Source organism: Pteropus alecto, unplaced genomic scaffold (assembly GCF_000325575.1).
Source record: "Pteropus alecto unplaced genomic scaffold, ASM32557v1 scaffold121, whole genome shotgun sequence".
In the NCBI taxonomy this organism is placed as follows: domain Eukaryota; kingdom Metazoa; phylum Chordata; class Mammalia; order Chiroptera; family Pteropodidae; genus Pteropus; species Pteropus alecto.
In genome coordinates, this window is record NW_006434369.1 from 15,005,040 (window position 1) to 15,031,445 (window position 26,406).

General features: G+C 38.2%; 1 protein-coding gene across 8 annotated transcripts in view; it reads right to left on the reverse strand.

Moving 5' to 3' along the window:
• FARS2 (phenylalanyl-tRNA synthetase 2, mitochondrial) overlaps nt 1–26,406 on the reverse strand; it is a 470,462-nt gene that overhangs the window by 115,370 nt on the left and 328,686 nt on the right. The window contains exon 8 of one of the 8 annotated variants that reach the window (XM_015587308.2): nt 25,188–26,034. The exons of the other annotated variants lie outside the window; for them this stretch is intronic. Within the exon in view, the coding sequence (XP_015442794.1) occupies nt 26,001–26,034 (34 nt within the window). The 3' untranslated portion in view covers nt 25,188–26,000. Of the gene's footprint in view, nt 1–25,187; nt 26,035–26,406 lie in introns of those variants that run through there. 8 annotated transcript variants of the gene reach the window in all.

Genomic DNA, 26,406 nt, shown 5'->3' on the forward strand with positions numbered 1-26,406 from the left:
AAGAGAGAAAAGCAGGATTTCCAACCTACTTTAAAATGTAAATGCCCTTGAGAAAGAACATTTAAAGTTCATTCCATTAACTAATACATGAAATATCTGTGAAAACCTTAGGCGTATTTAGCAGGTCTGAGACTGTGTCTTTGATGTACCTTGTAGTATTTGTATCATAGTTGACTTAACACATTTTTGTACTTTGTTCTTTATATGCCCATCTCCTTCAACCAGACTATAAATTACTTGAAGGCAGGGACCATGATTTCTTTCCCTGGCATATAGCATTGAAGTGACTCAGGTGTCTAGTATAGCTCAGGCACTGATGAGTGTTCTTGATGAACAACGCACAGACAGAAAAATAAATGACTGGATAAATGGAAAAATAGGCATCAAAAACAAAGTTGGCTACTTTGCAACTGTATAGATGGACAGAAACGGTACTTACCAAATAAATCATCACCCTGATATAGGGGATGAGCAATGGGCTGGGAATCTAAAGACAATTCTGTAATTACCTATTCACCTCATTGTCACCTCACTGAACTGTGAGTTCCTCAAGGGATGGCAAGCCTTTTCATTTGTCTTTGGGCAGAGTAAATGTGAGTTATCTTCTCAACCTCCTTAATTTACTTACCAAATGAATCAAAGTCTAATGGTAGCTCTCAAACTAACTAGCAGGGTTAGTCTTGGTTGAAAAGGTCTTGTCTCTCAGAGTTTAATATTCTCAACAGTAAAATGACATAGTACGACTATATGATCTTCAAGATCTTTCTGTCAGCTCTAATGTTTGATAAATCCATAATTAATCATCTGCCCAAGGAGAGGAAAGGTGGAGACAGCCAGGGCCTAAGCAATTGTACTAATGGCAATAAGTCACATATGACTTTTGAAAAAACTCCGTATTGCTAATCATATTAGGCATTGCTAATAAGGATCATAGTAAAGGAACAACTATAGTCCACTGTGGAAATCTGCATAGAAGTCTCCCAAAACATTACAAAATATTACAGCGAACAATTATAAAATAGAGGTGAACATCAGTGCCGAGTGACCTGGTAGCTCAGGAGGTAGTAACACAAATCTGAAACTGGATATGAGCATATATAAAATAAAATTTTTATAATCAGCAACTATGGAAAGGATGATTAAGCAATTTGGTATGAATTTAAAATTATCTAATAACTTGGTTTTATCTTGTGAGGGAAATACTTAATTTCTCCTAAAACTCATCTCCTTGAAAATTTCTGACAGAAATTCCAGTCATATATTTTGCTAACAATGCCTTTATTTCATTCCCGAAAAATTCAGTTTTTTAATAGAAAATTCGTGGCAATTTACCTCCATTTTATACAATATAAATGCCATTATGGCTATGACAATAAAACTGTGTGCTTTATATATAGTTTTTAAAGAAGCAAGTGTGAAGAAGTAGTTAAACGTAGTTATAGGGCTCTCTCAGACCTAAAGAAGATACATTTGTATAACTCAATGTCACTCCCTTGAAGTACCTACATGATTTTTTTGGTTTTAAATATTGAGGATGAAAATCTTTGAAAAATATGTTAATGTTTCCAATCTCTGCAGAGTATTAACAATAATAAATTAGTAATAATAATAACCACCAATAATTATCAAGTACTTTGTGTCAGGCACTGTCTTAAGTGCTTTTATGTGTTAACTTATAAAATCTTCAGGACTCTGAGGAAGGCACTATTTATTATTATTCCCCATCTCCTAGATGTGGAAATTGAGGCACAGAGAAGTTACAATGTTACTAAGGCAACATGAATGGTAAGTGATAAAGCCAAGATTTGAACCCAGGCGGCCTGCCTCCAAGCCCACACTTTGAACCACAATTTGCTGCTGCACCTTTATAAACTACTGACTATAATGCAAACTTTTATTAACAACTGAGTTATGATTTTGAACAATTTTTGAAAATGACTCTGTTCCCTTTCAATAGTCTCTGCTTTTAAAAACTGTTAATGCAATTCGGGCTTCATGTAGCAAAATGCATATAAATCCCAATGGAGCACAAATAAACCAAAGCCCCTTTGAAGCAAGAACTCATTTACAAGGGCAGAGGACTCTAGAACCACACACCTCCAGGACCAGTTTTACTGCTGCCACCTTCCTGCCTCTTAACAGTGAAAACCTCTGGGTCTCACATTAAGTGGACTTCAGTGATCTTCTTATAGGAGGGCAAATATTTAAATGATTATTTCCCACATCTGATCTTCCAGGCCATTTTCTATTCTAAGCTTGATTGGGCAATCTGATCAGTGCAGCAAAGTGGAAAAGACTTCTTCATTGCACCAAGTTATCCTTAATTTGTGTTCAGCCAGAGGGATTTAAGCTCTTAGGCCTTCGTTTAGATAAAGGCTTCCACCTAAGAAGATACAGGGATCAGTCTTTTGAGCTGAGGGGGAACTGGTAACTTAACAATAATAAAGGGCACTTCCTATTTTCTTAAATCATATACCCCACAAAGAGAGGATTAGGGAATAATAACTAAAAGAATTTTCAAGGCTTTTACATATTATCATATAATTTACATATTCATGTATAATGCACATAAAATACATAAACATAATGTATGTACACGCATTATATGTATATATTACATAATAATACATAAAATATGTAAATTTTAGCACCTATAATTTATCTATGCAATATTAAAAGTATCTGTCAAAAGCCAATCAGGTGACACTAGCTGGATTACCAAAATACAGTTGGTTATTCACAGGTTTTTTTTCACTCTCACTGGAACGCATCACATGGATGCTTAAAACAGCTGTATCAGAGAACAAAGTTAGGGAGAAACATGTTACTGGTTCAGGGTTTGAATAAAAGTGTCACTGCTCTGCAAGGTGAGCAAGAATTAGAATAAAAGAAAAAGTAGACTGTGCACATAAGCTCAAGCATAGTCACTGAGCTCCAAGAAGCTAGGTTACAAGTGCGGCAGATGCAAGCTTGGAGACAGGGTAGAACAGTGCGGTCATTAGCACGAATGATAGCTCAAGACTGGGCTATGTATCAGGCAAGAATCCACAAGAACGTAACAGCAACGACAAAGGGACTGTCTTCTTCCTTGCCTCCCACTTTATCTGGAGACAAAAGAAGAGTTTCCAAGAAAAACAGATATTATTTTCTCTGGAGTATTAATGACTTCCTAGGATTATTCGACATACTTGGAGTTCAAGTCAAGTTTCCAGAGTGATAACTCACAGTCACTGCAAGGATAACTTATTTATTTCTTAACTATTTTAGGGAACTAATAGAAATTATCTGACATTTCTTAATTTATGATGGGGAAGTAAGTTATGCATTTTGAAAACCTGGTCCATAAATATAATTTAGGGACAGAAAAGGGGAAAAGAAACAACCAGAGTATTTAAAAGTTTTTTAAATTAGCTTTTATGGTAGGCAAAATTATGATCTCTGAAAAATGTCTACATCCTTATCCCTGAAACCTGTATGTTACCTTACATGGTAAAAGGGACTTTGTGATTAAGTTAAGGATCTTGAAATAAGGAGATGTAGGTTACTTGACTGGGCTCAATTTGATCACAAGAGTCCTAATAGGAGGAAGGCAGGAGGGTCAGAGTCAGAAGAAGAGATGTGATGCAAGAAGTAGGAGTGATGTGAAGAAGGGGCCACAAGACACAAAATGCAGGTGGCCTCTAGAAGCTCGAAAAGATAAGTCACAGATTCTCCCTTAGAGCCTCTGGAAGGAATCAACATTGCTGACACCTTGATTTTAGCTCAGTGAAACTGAGTTCAAACTTCTGGTCTCCATAGCTATAAGGTAATGAATATCTGCTATTTTAAGCACTAAGTTTGTGGTATTACTACATTAATAGGAAACTAATATAGCTACTATTAGTGAAAGGTAGGATCCTAGGCACAAAAATGGAGGGGAAAAAAATCAAGCTGAAAAAAAGTATTATTTGATAAGAAAAGAAGGTTTTCCTAGGTGACATACTAGACGCCTAAGCTCTACTGGGTTTAAGGAAGACAAAATTTGGCTAGAAAGACACCAGGAAAAGTATCTAATTAGAAGAAAAAATGTCTAATGTACCCACTGACTGGTCTCAAGTACAGTGTAGTAGAGGGCTTCCAAAAGACTGAGTAGTATAGGGAATATATAAATATCTTCTTTACAATGGTTGGAATTCCACCCTCATAGTTTCAGATCTTTAAAAGCTTTTTGTTTTAGTAATCTCCTTACCAGACAATCCTAATGGGAAAGGCAGTATCTCAACCCCAGGGACAACTAATGCAGTCCACACTATTATTCACAAAGGATGTATCAGTCTGACAACATCTTTCTTTAAAGGATAAATATTTTAAGCTACAACTCCAAGAAAGCATTTTAGAACTCTGATTTAACCTCTGAAATCATCAGCTAACACTGAAGAGAGGGATTAGGAGAGCTGGCTGACCCATGATCTTCCAGGAGAAAACACATGCACATGGCAGTAGGGAGGTTCAGGAAAGGATGTCATGACCCATCAAGGCAGATCTTTCTCCTCCTATGACCCAGCTGGGTTGGAGTGGCCCTGGCTTTTACAGTCCGCATGCTCCTGACTCCCGGAAGGCCTGAAGGCTCTAATCGAACTCTGATGCCATGGTGAAAGGGCCAGGGCAGAAGCTTCTGCCATCTGATGGGCATTGCTCATTCCACTAGTGCTGTTGCAGATGCTACCAGAGAACCCAGGGCGCCATTTATACACAGCACCCACATCGGGCAAACCCTGAGAGCACCAAGAACTGCCTAGCCTTGCTGAAGGTTAACGTCACATGTGTATCACACAGGAAACTTCTGAACAGCCATGGAATGCTAGTTACAGTCAGAACAGAGGAGATGCAACCTATCCTCTTCTGATTTCTGCCTAAGCAGTCACTGTGATGGAATGTATTCCAGCTGGGCTGTGCACCCCACGAAAGGGGCTTTTGTTTTGTTCACTGATGCACCTCCAGTGCCCAGAGGGGCACCTGACACACAGTAAGCACTTACATTTGTGGAGTGAGTAAATAATGAATAAAAAGAGGCTGGAGATACGTTTATTTTACAATTACAATACAGCAAATCCCTTAGACTTAACCTGATCCTTGAAATGGGAAATTTCCCTCCCTGGAGAAGGCCTGTTTATTCCTCTCATACGCTATTCTTCTCAGACTTGTGTTGCTGTCACTTAGTTCTCATGAATTTTCTCTAAAATAAATTGTAAAAGGCTAAGGGCTGAGCCTGCCCTATCCATCTCTGTATCCACAGCAGCCAGCCCGATGCCTTCCATGTAGTCAGTGCTCAATACATATAAATAGATTTGAATTGGTAAAGCATCTTTCTCCAATTTTTTTGGAGAGAGAGAGTTTGCATCTAAAGGTCACCGGGATTACTGAGTAGAAAATGATAATAATTCAATATACTTTCTTAAAACTCATAATTACCCTATAATAGGAAGAACTACTCTAAAATAAGAAGTGATCCTCCAATAAGAGCATCCAGATTTATCAATATCCAAGGTTCTGTCAGAGTGAAAAGCATTTAAAATCAATTTATTAATAAAAAACCTTAATATTAATATAGATATATGTATATGTACAGATGTGTACACACACATATAACTGGATTCACTAATTAATAGGCTTTCCCTATCTTTGAAATAAGGAGAGATAAAAATAAAATGCATACTGCATTGAACAAATGGCATATGGTATGATTTATAAATATACACATTTTGTCTCTCTCTCCCTCACACACCCAAACCCCAACTCTGCCTTTCAAAATACTGGCCTCTTGCCCTAGTTCGAGGTGCCTAAACAGAAGGCTTTAGGATCTTTGACACCATTATTTCCTTACAGACTGTCGAGGGAAAAGCTTATTTGTCCACTACCACCAATCAGGAAATGCACTGGAAGACCCTTCCTCAGGACTCAGTGAGATGTTTTTAATGCCTTTTCCCATCAAAGCCAGAAGCTTCTCTAACCACATTAGCAACACCTTAGATCTGGCCATTTGCTGTATGTCAATCCAGAAGCCCAATACGAACCACATTTGCTAAGAAGCACTATCAAAAGTCTCTGTGAACCAATTCCCTAATTTTCTCTTCTTCACTGGATGTTAGCAACTGAAAAATGAAAGGGCTGCAGGGAAGAGTAGCTGGGCAATTTTGAGAGAGGAAAGTGGTCAGTAAACATAGCCACACGTCAGTCTTTGATTTCTGCATGTGACACAAGCTCGGTGCCTTGAAAGGAAAATGAAGGAGGAAAACCAACTTTTACTAAGTTCTTAGGAAGATAAACTTGTTTTTATACAGCACTGCAAGGTATTCCTTTTTATAATTTAGGGTTTTTAAAAAAATGGTTTTTTTTTATCAAGTTATATTTGCACATATTTGAATAGCCAAATAATTCTAAGAGCTTATTCTGAAAAACAGCAGCTCTTGGTCCCAGTCCTGCCACAATCAGTTCCCCAGAGGCAACCTGTCTTTAACTCTTCTAGCTGACTCCATTGGTATTTATCTTACATCTTCAAATAAGATACTTTGCTACTTCTTGGAGTTTTGTTTTGTTTTGTTTTCATTTTAGGCATTATATACTAACTCTCCATTGTAGAAAAAAAGCACTTAGCTCTCTTTCACACCTCACTCCCCTCACACCACCATTCTTTGCACACACACGTCCCACCATCTTCCCAACAAAGGTATGCTGAGATTTTGTAACTCACCATCAGTGTTCGCCCTGATGTGTACACTCCTAGACTATGCTTAATTTTCCTTTTCTGTGAAACTTTTTGTTCTCCCTAGATTTAATAACAATGTCGACTTTTCATCTGTGTTGTTTCTACAAATCTGTGCACTCCCATGCTCTTCTCCTGTTGTGATGGAGATGGAAGGCATGGTGTAGTGGTTACAAGTATGCACTGTCTGGGTTCAAAACTCAGTTTTGCCACTTACTAGCTATGTAGCTCTGGACAAATTATTTAAACACTGAGTGTCTCAGTTCCCTTATTTGTATAAGGAAGATAATAATAATTACCTATCTAATAGGGCTACTATTATTTGTTAATGCATGTATGCTTAGAATTGTATCTGACAAACAGGGACTACTCAATAAACAGAAGGAATGATGACTGTTACTAGGTATGCCATTATTATATCCTGATGAAGTCTCCCTTGGAGCCATCTGATTTGCTCCAGTCTGGATGATCCCCCATCAGGAAGATGGGGCTTTGGGACAGCAGTTCTCTATCATCCCGGGGATGCCTGTGCCTCTCTCTTATGTTGGATATCCTGCTCAGGGATCTGGTCTTGGCTTACTTCTCTTTTTGGTCGACATGGCCTCCAGCAGTCTGAAGTATCATTCTTTTACCTTCAGGTTTCATGGAAAGTTTGACTGAGTATTGGATTCTAGGTTGAAAATTATTTTTATTCAAGCTTCTGAAGACATTGGCTTTCTAGCTTCTAGTGCTACTGCCAAGACCTGATATCATTCTAACATCTGATTCACATTTTATGTCTCTCTCAGCTTTTAGGATCTTCTCTTTTGTCTCCATCACTCCTTTAGGCCCTGAGAGTCTTGGTGTGGTTCTAATTTTGTTCACTGTGCTGAGTAGTCGGTGAGTCCTTTCAATGTGGAAATGCATGTCTTTCGGTTCTGGGAAAATTTTCTTCATTATTTCTTTGAGGAGTTCCTATCTTTCTTCTGTCCTCTCTTTCTCGAACTCACCTTATTTGGATGTTGGACTTGCTGCACTGTGCTCTAATCTTCTTATGTTTTCTCTAAATTGTTCTTTTTCTTTTTAGGAAAGCTCAACTTTAGTTTTTAATCTTTCTACTAACTTTTACATTTTTGCTATCACATTTCTGAGTCCTTCTGTTCTTTGAATATTCCATTTTAAATGAGTCCTTTCATTTTTGTTACTAAATACACCATCTCTTACTTCTCTGAGAATGTTAAAGGCAAGTTCTTTTTTTCACATTTTATTCTCCCTCTACAGTCTACAGTTCCTTCAAGCTGTATTTATTGTTTTGTTGTTGTTTGTTTGTTTGTTTTGCTTTGGTCCTACTTTGTGAATGCCTGATATTTCTTGGATGTGTGTTCACATTTCAGAGTGAGCTGTTGGAATCCTGTGTGTTCTGCATGCACAGGGAAGGCTAAGGCTTACTGAATGTGTGGTCCACTGGAACATAACCTGTGTACGACATTTCTTGGGAATCCCTAATATTAGTATATTATGCTATTTTCTCATAGGCTGGTAAGATCCCTACATTGGCTGTTCCAATCTCCCACTGGGCAACAGTGAGGGTTATAACCATAATGGGCAGGGTCCAGGGAGGCCAGTCAGCGAAGAAGGCAGGGTGCCTCAATACCCAACGAGTAAACTTTCACTTCAGGCCCCAAACCAGAGATCCTCTGCTTTGTCCTCTCCAGAGATAAATTTTCAGGCTTCTACCAAGATGAGGCTTATTGGTTATTGGGCTGTAACAGATATGTTACACAGAACTGGGGAGAAAATCTGAGAATCTGCTTTTCGAGTAAACTTTTAATGGACAATCCTCTTTCAGCCCTATCTTTACCCCTACTTTCAAAGTAACCGGCACTAATTCCTGAATCCTGGGGGTACTGTAGTTTAAACTGAGTTGCTTTTTGACTTTATCCACTGCCAATTAAGACTTCAGCATTTTAGGGTTTGCTTACATATAGGTTCCACTTCTATAACTGCTTTTCAGTTTCTAAAATTACGTAGCTGAAGTCTCCTCTCCCACTGACTTAGTTCTCGATTAACTTATGCCTCAAAATAAGAATACCTTTACTGTTAATGTAATAACATTTTGAAAGGTAACTGAGGTTAATGCTTATGCTCAATCTGTCATCTTTAATCACAAGTGTACTGACCTTACTTCTTAGGTAAGGTAATTGAGTACCAGGAGAGAGAAAGTAATTTGTTGAAGTTCACAAAACTGGTAAGAAATGAAATCAGAACCTGAACTCAGGTCTGCCTGATCCTAAAGCCCAACCCTTTCCACGAGAGCGTACACACCTCCAAAAGAGAACGGGCCCTCTTCTGCCAGAAGCCATGTAGTACAGGTGGGTTCCACTCTGCAGTCAGAGCCAAGATAAATACTGTGGGACCTTGAAGATTCAAGTGATGTCTCTTAGCCTACTGCTGCTACCACATCTCTTCCACACCTTGTCCTGACTACCCCACTCTTTTGCTCCATGCATCCTACCAAAAGCCGAAGCTCAGTGCTCTGACCTTAGTTTGAAAGGATTCCTAACAGGGAAAGAATAGTTCTAACAGCGGGGCCCTTGCCCCATAATATAAATGCCAACTGTTGCCTTTTCCAATGATCAAAAGACTTCTGCGAAATGAAAGAAATTCCTTCTCAGAAAATGTCTGGGGTATTTTTACCAAAAAGAAACTTTTAGGTCTCACTCACTAACAGCTATTGCTTTCATTTCATGATCAACCTGAGACCCCATATGACAAACTTACCCCATGGAACCCCACCAGGATCAATCTATTCTATATAGCTAGTGGATAAGAACACAGGCTCTATAATCACACAGGCAGGGGTTCAAATCCTACCTTTGTCACTTACTGATTATGTGGACTTTGGACAAGTTACATCAGTTCTCTAAGCTTTGATTTTTCTCATTTATAAAACAGTAATAGTTTTAACATTCACATGATAGAGCTGCTATCAGTTTAAATGAGATATTATATATTAAGCATTAAGCATAATACCTAGTAGTGCAGTTAATAACTGCTAGCTGGTATTTTCTTCTTGTTATTACCACATTAAAGAAATACTATGAATGAGAAAAAAAATGTAACTATGTATGGTGACGAATGTTAACTAGACATATTGGGATGCTCATTTTGCAATACATACAAATATTGAATCATTATTTGTACACATGAAACTAATACAATGTCATACGTCATTATACCTCAATAAAAATGTTTATGTTACAAATTCACTTAAGATTTATTAAAATATCTACTATGTTCAGAGAGTTGTTTTATACTTTGTGAAAGATACAAAAATGAATACAAATCAGTTCTATCTTAAAATGGTTTATAGTCTGATGCCAGGTAGGGCAAACACCACAGGTATGCCATGTGATGTTACTGGGAACGAGTTACCCGACAGCCAGCATGCACAGCTCCTGGCCCTGCATTAAGCCTGGAGGGCATGAAGGTCGCTAAAAGCTGGCTTCACTGTTTCTACGTTGCTCCCAACCATGCAAATCTTCCATACAATGTATACTGGGGACAGACTTTGGTTATATAAAAGTTTTAAAAAGTGAAATGATGCAAGCTACTTGAAGGATACCGGAGATAAACGATCTATTTATATTTTTATGGCAAAGACATAAATAGAAAAAACGCAGCACCCAAGGAAATGTTCCTTAAAATATACGTACAGCATGGATGAGAGATATGTGCACAGAACAAACAGATGCTAACTATATACCTTTTCACATCAGTCATAACTCAGCAAGATTCATTAATTCAAGGAGATTTGCCAACTACCATTATAATTACAGAAATTAACCCTCTAATAAATTGAGGCACGATATGCTTCAGTGATTTTTAAAAATATTCTGGAATAAAACTGTTAAACAGAATAATGAGGAGCTCCTAAACCCCAGTCTTGACTATTAACCCATAGGTATACATAAAATAATGTTTTATATAGCATTTATTCATTCAACAATGACTAAGTACCTGCTAAGTGCCAGGGACTATCTGGTCCCTGGGTATACAGCATGAGCAATACAGACAAAGTTCTTCTTTCCATGGAATATGTTTGCTGGTAGACACTAAACATGCTAATAAAGAATATTTTTTATAGATCTAAAAAATGCTGTAAAGAAAATAAAAAAGAATAGTGGGCTTGAAATATGTATCTCAAGTAAAGAGAGTTGGGTAAAAAAAAAATCTAACTTTTGAGATTTAAATTCTTTAAAGTATAGAAAGAGAGAGGTTGAGAAGACAGGAGGAAAGAAGCAGGGGAAGAGAAGGCAAAGATTAAAAAAGCAAGCATCAGAGAGGAAGTGAAGGAGTTCTGGAGCTCATGAAACAGAGACAAAGGACAGGTACTCATCTAGAGATCCTAAGTCCAAAGAGCCCTCATGTCCTCCCTCTTTCCTTTCAACCTACTGTGAATGGGTCCCTATCCAGAGGGAGAGGGATACAATCTCTGGCTCCCACTCCAAACACACAGAGCCCTGACATACAACAGCCAGGTAGAGAGAGAAATACGCTGCCCCAGGAGACCTGGATGGGACTTGGGATTTAGAAGCTCAGACTGGCACACAGATGGCATGGAGATCTGGGGATATCTCATATTCTTGCCAGCAAGTGAGAGCAGGCACTAAGGACTTAAGAGGCCAGTCCTGTTTCTGAAGTTTGAATGAGGTACTGACATTAGTGAGTTGGCAAAAGAGGCTGGTTGGCTGCTAAGAGATGTCAGGTTTAGCATTTAACTTGATGAGTCTACCCTGGTTCATAACATATGACTTTATCAAAGAGAATTGCTCTGAAATTATCCTATGTCTCTCAAACTACTTATAAACCAAACAATAGTACATTTGTTTACAATGAGAAATATAACTGTCATTGAAATCAGAAGGCCACACGTCTGACATTTTACATACATTAATTCATTTAATTCTCACAACAGTCTGAATGCAGTAGGAAATATTATTATCTCCCTTTTAGAGATCAGGAAACCGAGGCACAGAGAGATTAAAATAACAGCAAGTGAGTGCAGAGCTGTAATTCAAACCCAGGCAGTCGGGCTCCAGATTTCATGCTCTTAATCATTAGGTTACAAGTTAATTGCAGGAGTTGTGAAAAGAGAGAGACTGGAGATCGTTTGGATCACTGGACATGTGGTAGTATCATTCTGTGGAAGTTAAAGCACATGTTTGTATTTTACCTTTTCACCATCTCTCTCTTCCATTATGCTTTATTTTGAACCTGTTTTTGTTTTATTGTGTATTCAAGGTGTGGTGCTTGACTTATAAGAGACAAGCTTCTCTAACTTTCTGAATGAAGAAAGCAGTGACTTGTGTGAGTCTGACAGAGTAAGTTATAAATTTTCAAAGATGATAAAAGAAATCAGAGGTGATCAATCCATCACCAAAACTTTCTAGATTACTCTAGCCAACATTTATTCAGGTCCAGGTTGATAAATGTGCTCACAATCTATTTTTTCTAGCTTATAATGTTAATTCCATTTTATTTTGAGGACACGGTTGATGATGTTAAATTCTAGTTTTAATTCCAAGTATTTCTTCTGATTGTTTTGGCCTATTTTTTGAACCAAGGCAGTCAACAAATATGTTTTGATTATCTGCTATGTGCCAAATACTATGCTAAGAGTACAAGATGAATAAGGTGTTGGACCCTACAAAAAGGGAAAGAGGGCAGGAAAAGGCAGGTAGGCCTAAAGTCACCCTCCCTGCTTGGAACGGGATAAAAGTGAAGAATCTCCTGGTAAAAGAGTAGTTAGTGATTGAGAACAACTGTGCCCTTACTAACTGTGGGTGAGGAACACAGCAAACAAAACTAAACCAAAAATACATCTGGGTCATTGTTTTCATTTTCCTGTTCCAAAATCTCAAACTCATCAGTGGGAACAACAAATGAAGAAGACATGGAGGATTTCACATTTCCCCCTTCTATGTATTCTCTGATGAAAATAGTTATAGGGACCAAAGAAAACCATCATAGTACTAGCAAACAGACTGATAATCCAAACTCTATTAGACATTTTTTTAAAAATCCTTCCTCCTTCTATAGCAAAGGAGCCACTGGAATCTCAGGCCACAGGACATAGACCACTGATGGGCAATGCTGGAGTGGAAGAGGAAACTATACGACCTCACTCCCTCAATCCTCTCATAGGGAGTTGGTTATCAGATTTAAGTGATTTGTTCAAGGTTATATAGCTGCTTAGTGGCAGGGCCACCAGAGCCTATACATGTTCTTCCCTAATCTAAATCTAATTGCAGTACTGTAGCCTTGATATTAAGGGTAGCATTAGACATACTCTGAAAACAGTGAGAGATCATGGGAATAAAAATGACATTAGACTTCCCGTCAGAGTGGAGTAGGTAAATGTTGTGCTTGCCTCTTGCCAAGACATGAAAGTTACAATTAAATTACAGAACAACCATCACTGAGAACTTGAAGACTAGCTGAACAAAATTCCTATAACCAAGGAAATAAAGAAGCCATATGTAGACTGATTGAAGGGGTGGGGACTTGGAATGGGCAGGTCTCACACCCACAGTACAGCGGTTAAGAAACAAGAGGGATAGCTTGGTTTTGGAGGTCCCCGCTGAGGAGTGAGGGGTTCGAGCCCCACACCGAGCTCCTCAGCTCAGGGCATCAGTGCTGGAAAGGAGTCCCTACAACCCCTGGCTGTGAAAACCAGAGGAATTGTGGCTGAGTGAGACAGAGGGCTGCTGTAGACCTTGACGCTACCGGTCTTAAATAAAGGCCTATGCAGAGACCCACTCACTCACAGTCACTTGCTCTGAGCTTCAGTGCTGGGGTAGCAGCTCAAAAAGCACCAGAAACACATGGGGAGGAGCTGGATTGACTAGCTTCAGGGAGAGGGCTGGAGTGGCAGGGGACAAGGCAGCTCTCTCTGGGTATGCAAGTGCTGGTGGATGCCATTGTTCCTTTGTTGAGCTCTCTCCCAGCCGGCAGATGCAGGTGGGCACCTATCTGAGCTATCCATTAAGTTGGCAAATACCATTCACCCCACCCTAGTGATTCCCTGAGACTCTGCATGAGAAAGTCCCAAACCTCCTCCGGTGGCTTTTTCACATAGACGGCCTATTCTGGCTCATGCTGTGGACATTCCTAAAAATCTCTCAAAAGGTTCATAAACACCAAATAAGCAGCAGCTGGCCTTGGCATGCACCACACCTCTTGTTAAATAACTCTAATAGCAGCTGGCCTCAGTTGGCAGCCTGGTTTCTGTTAGGCACTTCCAAGCCCAGCACAGTTGGCTACCAACCACAGATGACTTTGTAACTCATACCAGGTGTCTGTGAGCTGGGCACAGGAATCAGCTGACCTTGGACTGCACTGGAACTCCTCCCAAGAGGCCCCAGAATCAATACACATGGTGGCCAGCTTCAGACCACAGCCGAGAACCACTCAATTAAGTCCACAAATGACACATCCAAAGGGCTGACTTGGCAGGAACCAGAGCTCTGTTAAAGCAACTCCTATCCTGTGGAGTCAGCCCCTGCACAACAGTTTGTCCACTGGAGACATGGCCATATCTCACAGCCAGTCAGCCTGAGGTTCAATCCCCCACACTGATGTGCCAACAGCAATCAAGGCTCAAATGCAACATGAATTCATACACAACCCACACAAGGAACACACCTAGAGCAACCAACTCAGGTGCTCAGATGAGGGAGACTGTGCCACTGGGTCCCATGGAACACTTACTACATAAGAACACGCCGCCAAGACTGGGAGACGTGGCAGAGCTACCTAATACAGAAAAACAAGCACAGAGAGTCAGCCAAAACGAGGAGACAAAGAAATAGGTTTTGAATGAAAGAAAAGGACAAAACTATCCACCTTCTAAAAAAAAAAAAAAAGAATTAAACAAAATGGAGACAAGCAATATACCAGACGCAGAATATAGAATAATAGTTAAAAGGATGTCCAATGAAATTAGTGGAAAAATAGGTGAACTTAGTGAGAACTTCAATAAAAAGATAAGAAATAAAAACAGAAAACATAAAAAAAAGTCAAAAATGAAAAATACAATAACTGAAATGAAGAATACATTAGAGGGAATCAACAGTGGATTTGATGAAGCTGAAGATTAAATCAGCGATATGGAAGACAAGGTAGCGAAAGATACCTAATTGAAACAGCAAAAAAGAAAAATAAATGACGACAGTTTAAGGGACCTCTGGGACAACATCAGACATACCAACATTCACATAGTAGGGGTGCCAAAAGAAGAAGAAGAAGAGAGAGAGAGAGGATTGAAAACCTATTTGAAGAAATAATGATGAAAAACTTCCCTAACCTGGCAAAGGAAATAGATGTACAAGAACAGGAAGTGCAGAGTCCCAAGCAAGATGAACCCAAAGAGGCGCACACCAAGATACATCATGATTAAAATGACAAAGGTTAAACACAAAGAGAATCAAGTAGCAAGATGAAAAGCAGTTATTTAGATAAAAGGAAGTTTCCAAAAGACTGTCAGCTGACTTCTCAACAGAAACTTTGCAGGCCAGAGGGATTGGCATGAATTTTTCAAAGTGTTGAAAAGCGAAGACTTAAAACCAAGATTACTCTACCCAGGAAGGCTATCATTTAGAATCAAAAAAGAGAGAGTTTCCCAGAAAAGAAAAAAACTAAAAGAGTTCATCATCACTAAACCAGTATTGTAAGGAATGTTAAGGGGATTTCTTAAAAAGAAAGGATCAAAAAAATGAATAAGAAAATAAAGTAAAGAAAATAATTCTCACTGAGAAAGGCAAACACATAATAAAAGCAGTAGATCAGCTATACAAAGCTAGTGTGAAGGGTAAAAGGCAAAAGTAGGAAGATTATGTGTAATTATGACAATAAATTAAGGGATACATACATATATATACACAAGAGATAAAAAATAATGGCAATGTAAATGTGGAAGGGGCGAGTAGAAACTGTAATGATTTTAGAATGTGTTCAAACTTAAGTGACCATCGACTTGAAACAAACAGATACAAACATATCATGATATATGTATGTATGTGTGTATATATATATATGTGTATATATATATAGTATATGGTAAGCACAAACCGAAAATCTACTAGAGATATACTAAGAAATCAAAATACAACTATAAAAAGTGAGCAACATACAAGAGAAGAGAGCAAGACAATAAGGAAAAGAGAAAAACTACATAAATAATAAAAAACAATTAAAAATGGCAATCAATAACTACATAACTATCAATAATTACTTTAAATGTAAATAGACTAAAGTGCTCCAATCAAAAGACACAGGGTGATTGAATAGATAGAAAACAAGACCCTTACATACAATGACTACAAGAGACCCATTTCAGGTCAAAAGATACACACAGGGGATAGAAAGAAATAGTACATGCAAATGATCATGAAAAAAAACAAAACAAAACAAAACCCAGTGTAATTTCAATTACAAGAAGAAAACTGAAAACACACAAATGTGTGGAGGTTAACTAACATGCTACTAAACAATGAATGGGTTAACAATGAGATCAAGGAAGACATTAAAAGATAACTTTAGACAAATGAAAATGAAAATGCAATGACCCAGTCTATGGGACATAGCCAAAGCAGTTCTAAGACGGAAATTTATAGCAATACAGGCCTACCTTGAGAAATAAGAAAAAATCTCAAATAAACAATGATCTTATCCCTAAAGGAACAACAAGTGAGCAGAAGGAAGAAAATAATAAAGACCAAAATAGAAATAGAGTCTAAGAAAACAAAAGATCAATGAAATCAAAAACTGGTTCTTTAAAAAGATAAAGAAAATTGACAAACTTTTAACCAGGCTCATTAAGAAAAAAGAAGGCCCAAATAAATAAAATCAGAAATGAAAGAAAAGTGACAACCATCACTACAAAAATACAAAGAATTATAAGGAAATACTATGAACAATTACATGCCAACAAATAGACTACCTGAGAGAAATGGACAGATTCCTAGAAATATACAACCTTTTAAGTATGAATCTGGAAGAAACAGAAAATCTGAACGGACTAATACCTGCTAACAAAATCCCATCAGTAATCAAAAGGCTCCCCAACAAACCGAAGCCCTGAACCAGATGACTTCACAGGTAAATTTTACCAAACAGTCAAAGGAGAATTATCATTGATACTAATCACGCTATTCCAAAAAGTTCAAGAACTTGGAAGTCTCCCAACCTCATTTTATAAGGTCAGCATTATCCTGATACAAAAATCTGTCAAAGACATTAGAAAAAAATGATAATTTTAGGTCAATATTCTTGATGAACACAGATACAAAAATACTCAACAAAATATTAGCAAGCAAATTTCTCAATATATTAAAATGATCATATATCATGATCACATGGCATTTATTCCTGGGAAGCAAGGCTGGTTCAATATCCACAAATCAATTAACACGATATACCACGTAAAAAAAATGAAGGCTAAAAAATCACATCATTACATTAATAGATGTAGGAAAGCATCTGACCATATCCAACAACTATTTATAACAATAAAAAACGCTCTCAGAAAAGTGGTGATAGAGACAACATGCATCAATATAATAAAGGCCCTATATGACAAACCTACAGCTAACATCATCCTCAATTGTGAAAAGCCGAAAGCTTTTCAGGAAACAAGAGAAGGATGTCTATTTTTACCATTTATATTCAACACAGTATTAGAAGTCCTACCAACAGCAATCAGACAAGAAAAAGAAATAAAAGGCATCCGAATTGGAAAGGAAGAAGTAAAACTGTCATTATTTGCAGATGACATGATACTGTATATAAAGAACCCTAAAGAATCCACCAAAAAACTACTAGAACTGATAAATGAATTCAGTAAAGTAGCAGGAAGGATACAAAGTTAATATTCAGAAATCAGTTACATTTTTATAAACCAATAACAAACTATCGAAAAGAAAAATTAAGAAAACAATTCCATTTACAATCACATCAAAAAGAATAGACTACCTAGAAATAAAATTAACCAAGGAGATAAAAGACCTGTGCTCAGAAAATTATAAGACATTGAAGAAAGAAACTGAAGAAGATACAAATAAATGGAAGGATATACCATGCTCATGGAGAAGAAGAATTGACATTATTAAAATGTCCACACTACCCAGGACAATCTACAGATCCAATGCAATCCCTATCCAAATACCAATGACATTTTTCACAGACTGGATCAAATAATATTAAAATTTATACTGAACCACAAAAGAACCCCAAAAGCCAAAGCAATCTTAAGAAAGAACAAAGTTGGAGGTATCATGCTACCTGACATCAAAGTTTACTACAAGCCTATAGTAACCAAAACAACATGATACTGGCATAAAAATAGACACACAAACCAATAGAACAGAACAGAAAATCCAGAAATAAACCCACACCCATATGGTCAATCTATGACAAAGGAGGCAAGAATATACAATGACAGTCTCTTCAATAAATGGTGGTGGGAAAACTGGACAGACACATGCAAATGAATGAAAGTGGATCACGTTCGTAAGTATACAAGAATAAACTGAAAATGGATTAAAGACTTAAATATAAGACCCCAACCCATAAAACTCCTAGAAGAAAACATAGGCAGTACACTCTCTGACATTGCTCTTAGTAATAACTTTTCTGACATATCACTTAAGGCAAGGGAAACAAAAGAAATAATAAACAAATGGGAGTGCATCAAACCAAAAAGTTTCTTTGCACAACAAAGGAAACTATCAACAAAACAAAAACACAGCCTACTGAATAGGAGAAGATAATTCACAGATGATACATCTGATAAGGGGTTAATAGCCACAGTATATCAGAAACTCATACAACTTAACATCCTCCCACCAAAAAAAAAACACCCAAAATCTGATTAAAACAATGGGCAGAAGACCTGAATAGACAGTTCTCCAAAGAGGACATACAGATGGCCAATAGACACATGAAAAGATGCTCAACAAAACTAATCATCAGAGAAATGCAAATGAAACCATAATATTACTTCATACCTGTCAGAATGGCTATCATTAATAAATCAACAAACAAGTGTTGGTAAGAATGTGGAGAAAAGGGAACATTTGTGCATTGTTGATAGGACTGTAAATGGATGTAGCCACTATGAAAAACAGTATGAAGTCTCCTCAAAAGATTAAAAATAGAACTAGCATATGACCCAGGAATTCCATGTCTGGGTATTTAACTGAAGAAATTCGAAACACTAATTCAAAAAGATATGAACACCCCTATGTTCACTGCAGCATAATTTAAAATAGCCAAGATATGGAAGCAACCTAGATGTCCAGTGATAGGCGAATAGATGAATAAGATGTGGTACATATATACAAAGGAATACTACTTGGCAATAAAAAATGAAATTTTGCCATTTGCAACAACATGGATGGTCCTAGAGGGTATTATGTTAAATGAAATAAGTCAGACAGAGAAAGACAAATACCATATGATTTCACTTATATGTAGAATCTAAAAAACAAAATAAATGAAAAACAATACAGAAACAAACTCATAGATACAGACAACAAATTGATGGTTGCCAGATGGGAGAGGTGTTGGAGGATTGATAAAAAAGGGGAAGGGATTAAGATGTACAAATTGCCGACAAGTCACAGAGATGTAAAAAAATGAAACTTAATGACTGTGGTGCTTTATAAAACGTTGCTAAAAATAAAGCAATTTTCAAACTTGCAAAAAACAAAGGGCAAAAAGTAACCCCCAAGAAAACCTTACCATTCTCATCTTGTATCTCCCTATTGCTCTCTCTCTGTCCTCAGTTCCAGCTTCCTGTTGTACTTGAAGACTCATCTTCATCATCTCAATCTGCCACACCATGAAAGATTTACACTTAGAAATATAAATTTGAGCCTGAGAATAGGATGGCCTCCTTGCATCATCTTATTCCTGTACTTTCCGCCCCACTCCCTCCCCAGACTTCTTAAACCTAAGTAAAAAACACATAAAAATGCCTCATTATTTAAATGAAGTGTGAGACAACCAATTGCCACAAGGCACGAAAAATGATGAAGTTGAAGAGCTTCTTTTAAAAATGAGTGATTTATCCTACAGCCTAAGGAAACATATGAGGCCTGTGCCATTAGTTTTAATATTTCACACGCGCCAATTATTTGAAGCACCAGGTCAATTCAATTTAATGCAGCCAACTGTGCCAGACAACACAAACGCCAAGACAAAGGCAAAATTCAACTGGACCAGCCCTCCCTTCAATATAATTTTCGGGTTAGGCCCCCTTCTTCAACTTGAAAGCTTCTGCACACATCAACTTTACTTTTGTTTCAGTTCACACACCCAGAGGAAATATCAGAGGATAGTAAAGCAAAAAAAATGACTACATGGCAGTGAACAAAAGATGTGTCTGCTCTTCTGCTTTGGTCTTGTCTTTCATAAATTAATCTGTAAAGCCTGGCCAGAGTGTGGGGAAAGAAAGAGGGAAAAATCTGTCACTCTCCTTCCCTAGTCCCTCAGGGTTTGTTAATCTCTTTACTCCCTTCCAAGGTAATAGTCAAATCAGCCATGCAGCTCAATTTACTTTGCCTGTGATTCTAATTGAATAAATCTAAAATAACAAAAGACGCACTGGCCCAGAGCCTTGGCCAAATTCCTCTTACTTACAACACATTCTGGCTGTTTTAATTTTCCCTGCAAGCAGGTAAAAGCACTCTGTTGTAGTCTGTGATTTTACTTTATTTTATTTAAAAAATTTTTCAATTACAGTTGACATTCAATATTATATTAGTTTCAGGTGTACAGCATAGTAGTTAGACATTTATATAACTTATGAAGTGATCCCTCTTGATAAGTTTAGTACCCACCTGGCACCATAGTTATTACAATATTATTGACTATATTCCCTATGCTGTACTTTACATCCCTGTGACTATTTTTAACTACCAATTTGTACTTCTTAATCCCTTCACCTTTTTTCACCCAGCTCCCCCATCACAGCTCCCATCTGGCAACCATCAGTCTGTTCTGTTATCTATGAGTTTGTTTCTGTTTTGTTTGTTCATTATTTTTTATTATTATTATTTTTAGATTCCACATAAGTGAAATCATATAGTATTTGTCTTTCTCATCAGTCCTTGATTTTACTCCAGAGGCAGAATGACTGTCATTTGATGTTTCAGAGGTTGCTAATATTTACTGATGGGTGAAGGGCTTACAGAATAATCTCGGAAGAATTTAAGGATCCTTGAAGGTGGGGAGGATATCTTATTTAAGTCACTTAGTTTTTAATTCAGAGATGTTTAGTAAGGTACTATTCTGTGCTTAAATACCACTTCTTCAGAATTATAAGATCTGAGTCAACTATTGGAGTTAATTTAGTCTATTTTCTAAGTTACATTATGGTAAATCCTCAATGATCTGGAGTATGTAGCTATTCTCGTTTGTAAACATAGTCAGAGGATGGCCAATATAATAAATCTGCCACTTATTCTAGCTTCTCTCAATCTTTTTGCAGACGGAACATTCAAAAACTATACTACCTACTGGGAGTAGGAATATAGGTTGAAGCCTCAGGAACAACATCGTAAGATAAACAAGCCACTGATATTGAGTTTAAAACTAGTAGATCAAACTTTGGAGCCTCCAATCTTTTCTGTGGGGAGAGCATCACCTCAAAAGAATGCTTTCAAGGGAATCATGTGGCTAAGCATGCTGAGTGGCTTTTTAAGATTATATGTATAGAAATGCTGACATTCTTTCAGCATTTGAAAGACAAGGGTTAAAAGGAACCAATACACAGGGCTGCTGCCCCTTAAGGAAGGAAGGACCAGGCCCCAGCATGGCTGTGCTACGGCTGAATGGTGATGGCATAATGAAGAGATCCCATCTTACTGACAAATGTGGGTAACCTTCTCTGTCTGAGCTTTACTCCACTGTAAGATGGTTGTTGTAATGAACATTTCTGCTTGGTGTGCAGGTTTTTCATTATATGTTTACTGTATATCCTTAAGAATTGAACATTCTTTCTCATGGGTTTAGTAAGTGTCCCAGCAAGCACTTGGAGCCAGGAACCTCTTCTTCTCTCCTTAACAGGGACCAAGTAGTCTTCACTTTCTCAATAATCCCACTCAATACTTGACCCTAACCACTTAAGTTTTTCTTTCACTGGTAAAATTATTCCAAGTCTTTTATTACCTTTTCCAGGCCCCTGTGTCTCATCTTGGACTAATAGAGCCCACGTTCCACTATTGGTCAGGCTGAAGACTGTGTACCAAGCAATCCATGCTGAAGACTGGCTCCCAACCTCAAGGAAATCCAGTGAAGGAGAAGGTGTAGGGTTAGTATCCCAAATCTCTCCTGGCTACCAGGACACCTCTGAACTCAAGCTTATGCTTTAATGAGAGCTAGTTGGTCACCTTGACTTTGTATAGAAGGGCAGAACATGATAAGCTAACACCCTGCTGCTGTCATTAACACTGCCCAAAATAGCAGGGAAATGTTTACTGAGTGAATGAATGTCAGCATCACTACCTGGAGCAAGCCTCCATATGTATTAAATATCCCACAGCCCATGCACATCAGCCCCCATTTGAGATTTTTCTTTTTATATTTGTTTTAAGCCCCTCTATTCTCACATCTTGTTTCTAATCACAGCTCAGAGTGAAACACATGTAAGGTAATTGCTCCTCGGTGTGCTGTGGTAGCGCTCATCGATTAAAATTCATTTTCAGAGGGAACACTATAACAAGGAGTGTTGATCAAAGCTGGATTACTATTTCAGTTCTTTGTGTCACCTCATACATTTGCTCCCCCCTTCTGGAAAAAAAAAATGGTTTGTGAAGATAGATCATAAGGGAGTTAAAAGTTTTTCCTAGAGTGAAGCTATTTATTTCCTAAATTAACATAAAATAAATATTTCTTTAAAAAGCTGTAGTAAAGCTTTTTCCTGAAGCTCAAGTTCCAAGCCCTTAATGTCACTTCTTCAATCCTGTCTCTCTGGGATGAGGCCATGTTCATGTCAGGATGCCGTGCACTGCAGGGACATGCTCAATCAGAGCCAGAGCAAATACATTCATCGAGGCTGCCGGGGCATGGAGTATCATGAGGGTACAGAGGGATCTCTGAACACATAAATCGGGCTCTGGAGGTTTTGATGCACCCAGTAAGTTTACTCACAGGTTCCATCCTTGTGTGGTTGCCCTACCCCAGCACAAGGGACTCTGAAATGATCAGCACCTAACACAGTACAATGCATTTCAAATTTGTCCTTAAGTTATTTACAGCTGTGCAAATGACTCTCTATTCTGGAGAGCAGACCTCCAAGGTCTGCAACAGAAGCTGAAGTGAAAGGCACAGGAGAAAGTTTTGTTTTGGCTTGCTTACATTAAAAAAATCCTCTTCCATTGTTTTTCCTGAGATGCTGGGTTAGATTCCACATGCAGGATAATCTATAATGTCAACTCTCAATTACTGTTTTTAAGGGAAAAAATGACTTTCAAAATATTCCAAAAGGTTTTAAAAGGTGAGAAAAATTTTTTTCAGAGTAACAGTTTTATCTTGGAGTAAACTATCATTAGTCCTTAATCAAAACAATGAGAAAGCTTAAACAATGAACAAGTGACTTAAAAAAACAAACAGAAATACATTGACTTATAGTATTTAGAAGAGCACTATACATGGATTGTTTTCTATAGAAATAAACTTGTCCCCGCAAAATGATAAGCTACATGTGTCTGAAATATATGTCTGTATATATACATGTATGTATGTGTTATATATACATACACATTTAGATATACACATAGGTATGTATATAGTAGTAGCAGCATAGGTCTGGCTAAGGGGATTTTATTCATTCAGTGAATATTTAGTAATTGTCCAATCATTATGGTAAGCACTGAGGAAAATAGCTAAGCAAAACAAAATTCCTCCCCCTTAAGTTTATAGTTTACTGGGAAGAGACATGAAAATACTAAGTGCAATAAAATGTTAGCAGCTTTCTGATGATGTACATGTAGGCATAGTAAACACCAAAGATGAACAACTCTTTTTGGAGGATAGGGGTATCATAAAAGGGTTCCTAAGGAAAGTGATCCTTGAGTTGCCCTGTGAAGGCTGCTTGGTGGCCTCTGTATTTGAACTCTCCGATACATGGTAATCCGTGCTTGGTATGCATGGTAACTCAGAGATAACCATTTTGGATAAGCAAGCACCTTCTATATTAGTTCTCTGGGTTTCATTACCTGCACTTGGCACCAAGGTAATGCAGCCTGAGAGTGTGCTGTCCTTAGAACTGTTGGTATACAAATGCAATGGACAGTTCAGTGTAGAGATGCCTGTTGAACAAAATCAGTTGGTGCACCTCCCCTCTCTGTGATTCTGTGATGACATATCAATGTAAGAAGAGCACCAAGGGAGATGAATGGTGTTTTGAAAATAAGGACAATCTTATAAAATAGCTGTTTATTCTTCTCACAGTAATCTTTCCAGTAGGAAGAGAAGTTGACCTGTCCTCCAGCCTGTACTAGAAGCAGGGCAGTGGGGACTTTGTCATGAAATCTCTGCTGTCAGTTAGCTATGTGAGCAAACTATGTGAGCAAAGTCTATTACACTGATCTGGAAAAATAAAATTCTAGTGCCTCAACTAAGGAGGTGAGCCAAGTTCCAGATTTAATTTGTTGTTCTGCAAGATATGAAGCAAAGTAGAGCTGCTATGTCTCCTTTAAGTCCTGTCACAACTACTTAACACCTGTGTAACATTAGGCCAGTAGGCTAGACTCTCTGAGCCTCAGTCCTCCCAGTACACCAGTACATAATACAGTACTTCATACAGACACCCATACACACACATCCCTAAGAGGAGTACCCATGTGGGATCACAGGAAAAAGAGACTTGAAAAAGATACACACTCATGAAAAGGTTAAACATTATCTTGGGGATACAACCTTTAAGATGAGTCGAGAGTTGATTAAAGAGACAACTTACCTTAGGGTAAGTAAGTAACCCTTGGGCACTAAAGCTTTGAAGCAAGGGCAAGAAAGTAGGTGACCTTCCAAAGACCTCTGTGTTCAAGCCAGACACCTAGGACCTGAAGCAGCAGACAGGCAGCACAGGTACGCCAACACAGGGACTCTGACCACATCTTTAATGGTGAGTGGCAGACTAGTTCTGAGGGAGGACCTTGCTTGTCAGTCAGTGAAATGTTGCGGGTTTAACGTATACTTTTTCAATGCCCTATGCCTCAAGAGATCTCACTGGCACTATTCTCACTGACCCATTTGCAAATAAGGAACCACACTGATTAAAGAAGAGAGGAAGGTAGGTCTGATTCCCTAATTCACAACAAAAGGTGGCCTTTCCAGGCACCACAGAGTTTCCCACAGCGCATTTATGCAATGGCCTGATGAACTTTGGACCAGTCTCCTCTACGTAAGCAAGAAGAATTTACTTCTCATTCCTGAAAATCTCCAATAATATTCTGAATATGTCTGACATGAATCCCAGATGAACTCAAATCTTCAGGAGTTCTTTAAGTGTAGAGTATAAACATTATAACATTTCACATGCAAATTCCAAATACACTGAAACCAACATGGCTTCCAGTTAAATGATAGTTCCCATGACAAAGGTACAAAGGTACAGTAACAGGCATTGGGAACACACTCGCAGCCAAATAGAAAGCTGAAAAAAACATGTTAAAATTAAAAATCCAATCACCTTGCTGTAAAACACTAGAATGTACTTTTAAAAACTTCATCTCATTTTAAACTTACAATACTACTTTTAAGGTTATTATACCATTTTTTTTAAGATGATGAACCAGTGGCTCAAAGATGCTAACTGACTTGTCCAAATGAGAGAGAAGATGGAGTTAGAAAGCAGGTCTCTTTCTACTACAACAATCAACTTAATTGCACACGCATCTCAGAGAAAACTCTTAAGAAGTATGTTTTATCTAGTAGTGGACAGGCTAGATAAGCTGCCTGACAGTTTGAGCACTGCTATGGGAAGGCTCAGATTGCCTGTTGCCCTCACTGCCCTTGTATAAGTCTCCGTGTTCAGCCTACAAGACCCTAGCAGCAGGCCTCTGATGAATGGACCAAAAACGGGTGCTGGTCATGCAGTAATGAGTGATCTGAGCTCTGTCCAACAGAGGCCCGCATCCTGGTGGTGACTCTATAGACCAATCAGATCCTCCTTCCTGAGGAAGCTGGACATGCCGCAAACAGAAGAAAGTCTTTAGAAGTGAAGAAGGCACCACCATGGTTGAAACCTGTAAAGGGAGCACATAATAGAGGCATGGGTCAAGCTTCCTGGATGCTAGCAAAGTACCCAATCCTGAGAGATCAGTGCTCAGCGAGGCCTGCTCTGAGAAGCCTCGGGTTTTATGTCTCCTCTACTAGTTTATACAACCTCTAAGCAAGTCTCTGGTCCCCGAAGAAGCTCTTTTCATTAACCCAAAAGAACAAACATGATTATTTTAAAGTCCTGTATTAGAATACAGACTTGGAGAATGACCAAACGTCACCATCTCCCTGTGTATGGTATAGCATCCCCAGGCAGAAGTCACCCTTCCAAAAGGGTGCTCCTTGTGTTCATTGCCCATCTTAGACATCAGACTGGGACTGAAATTGAGACATTCATT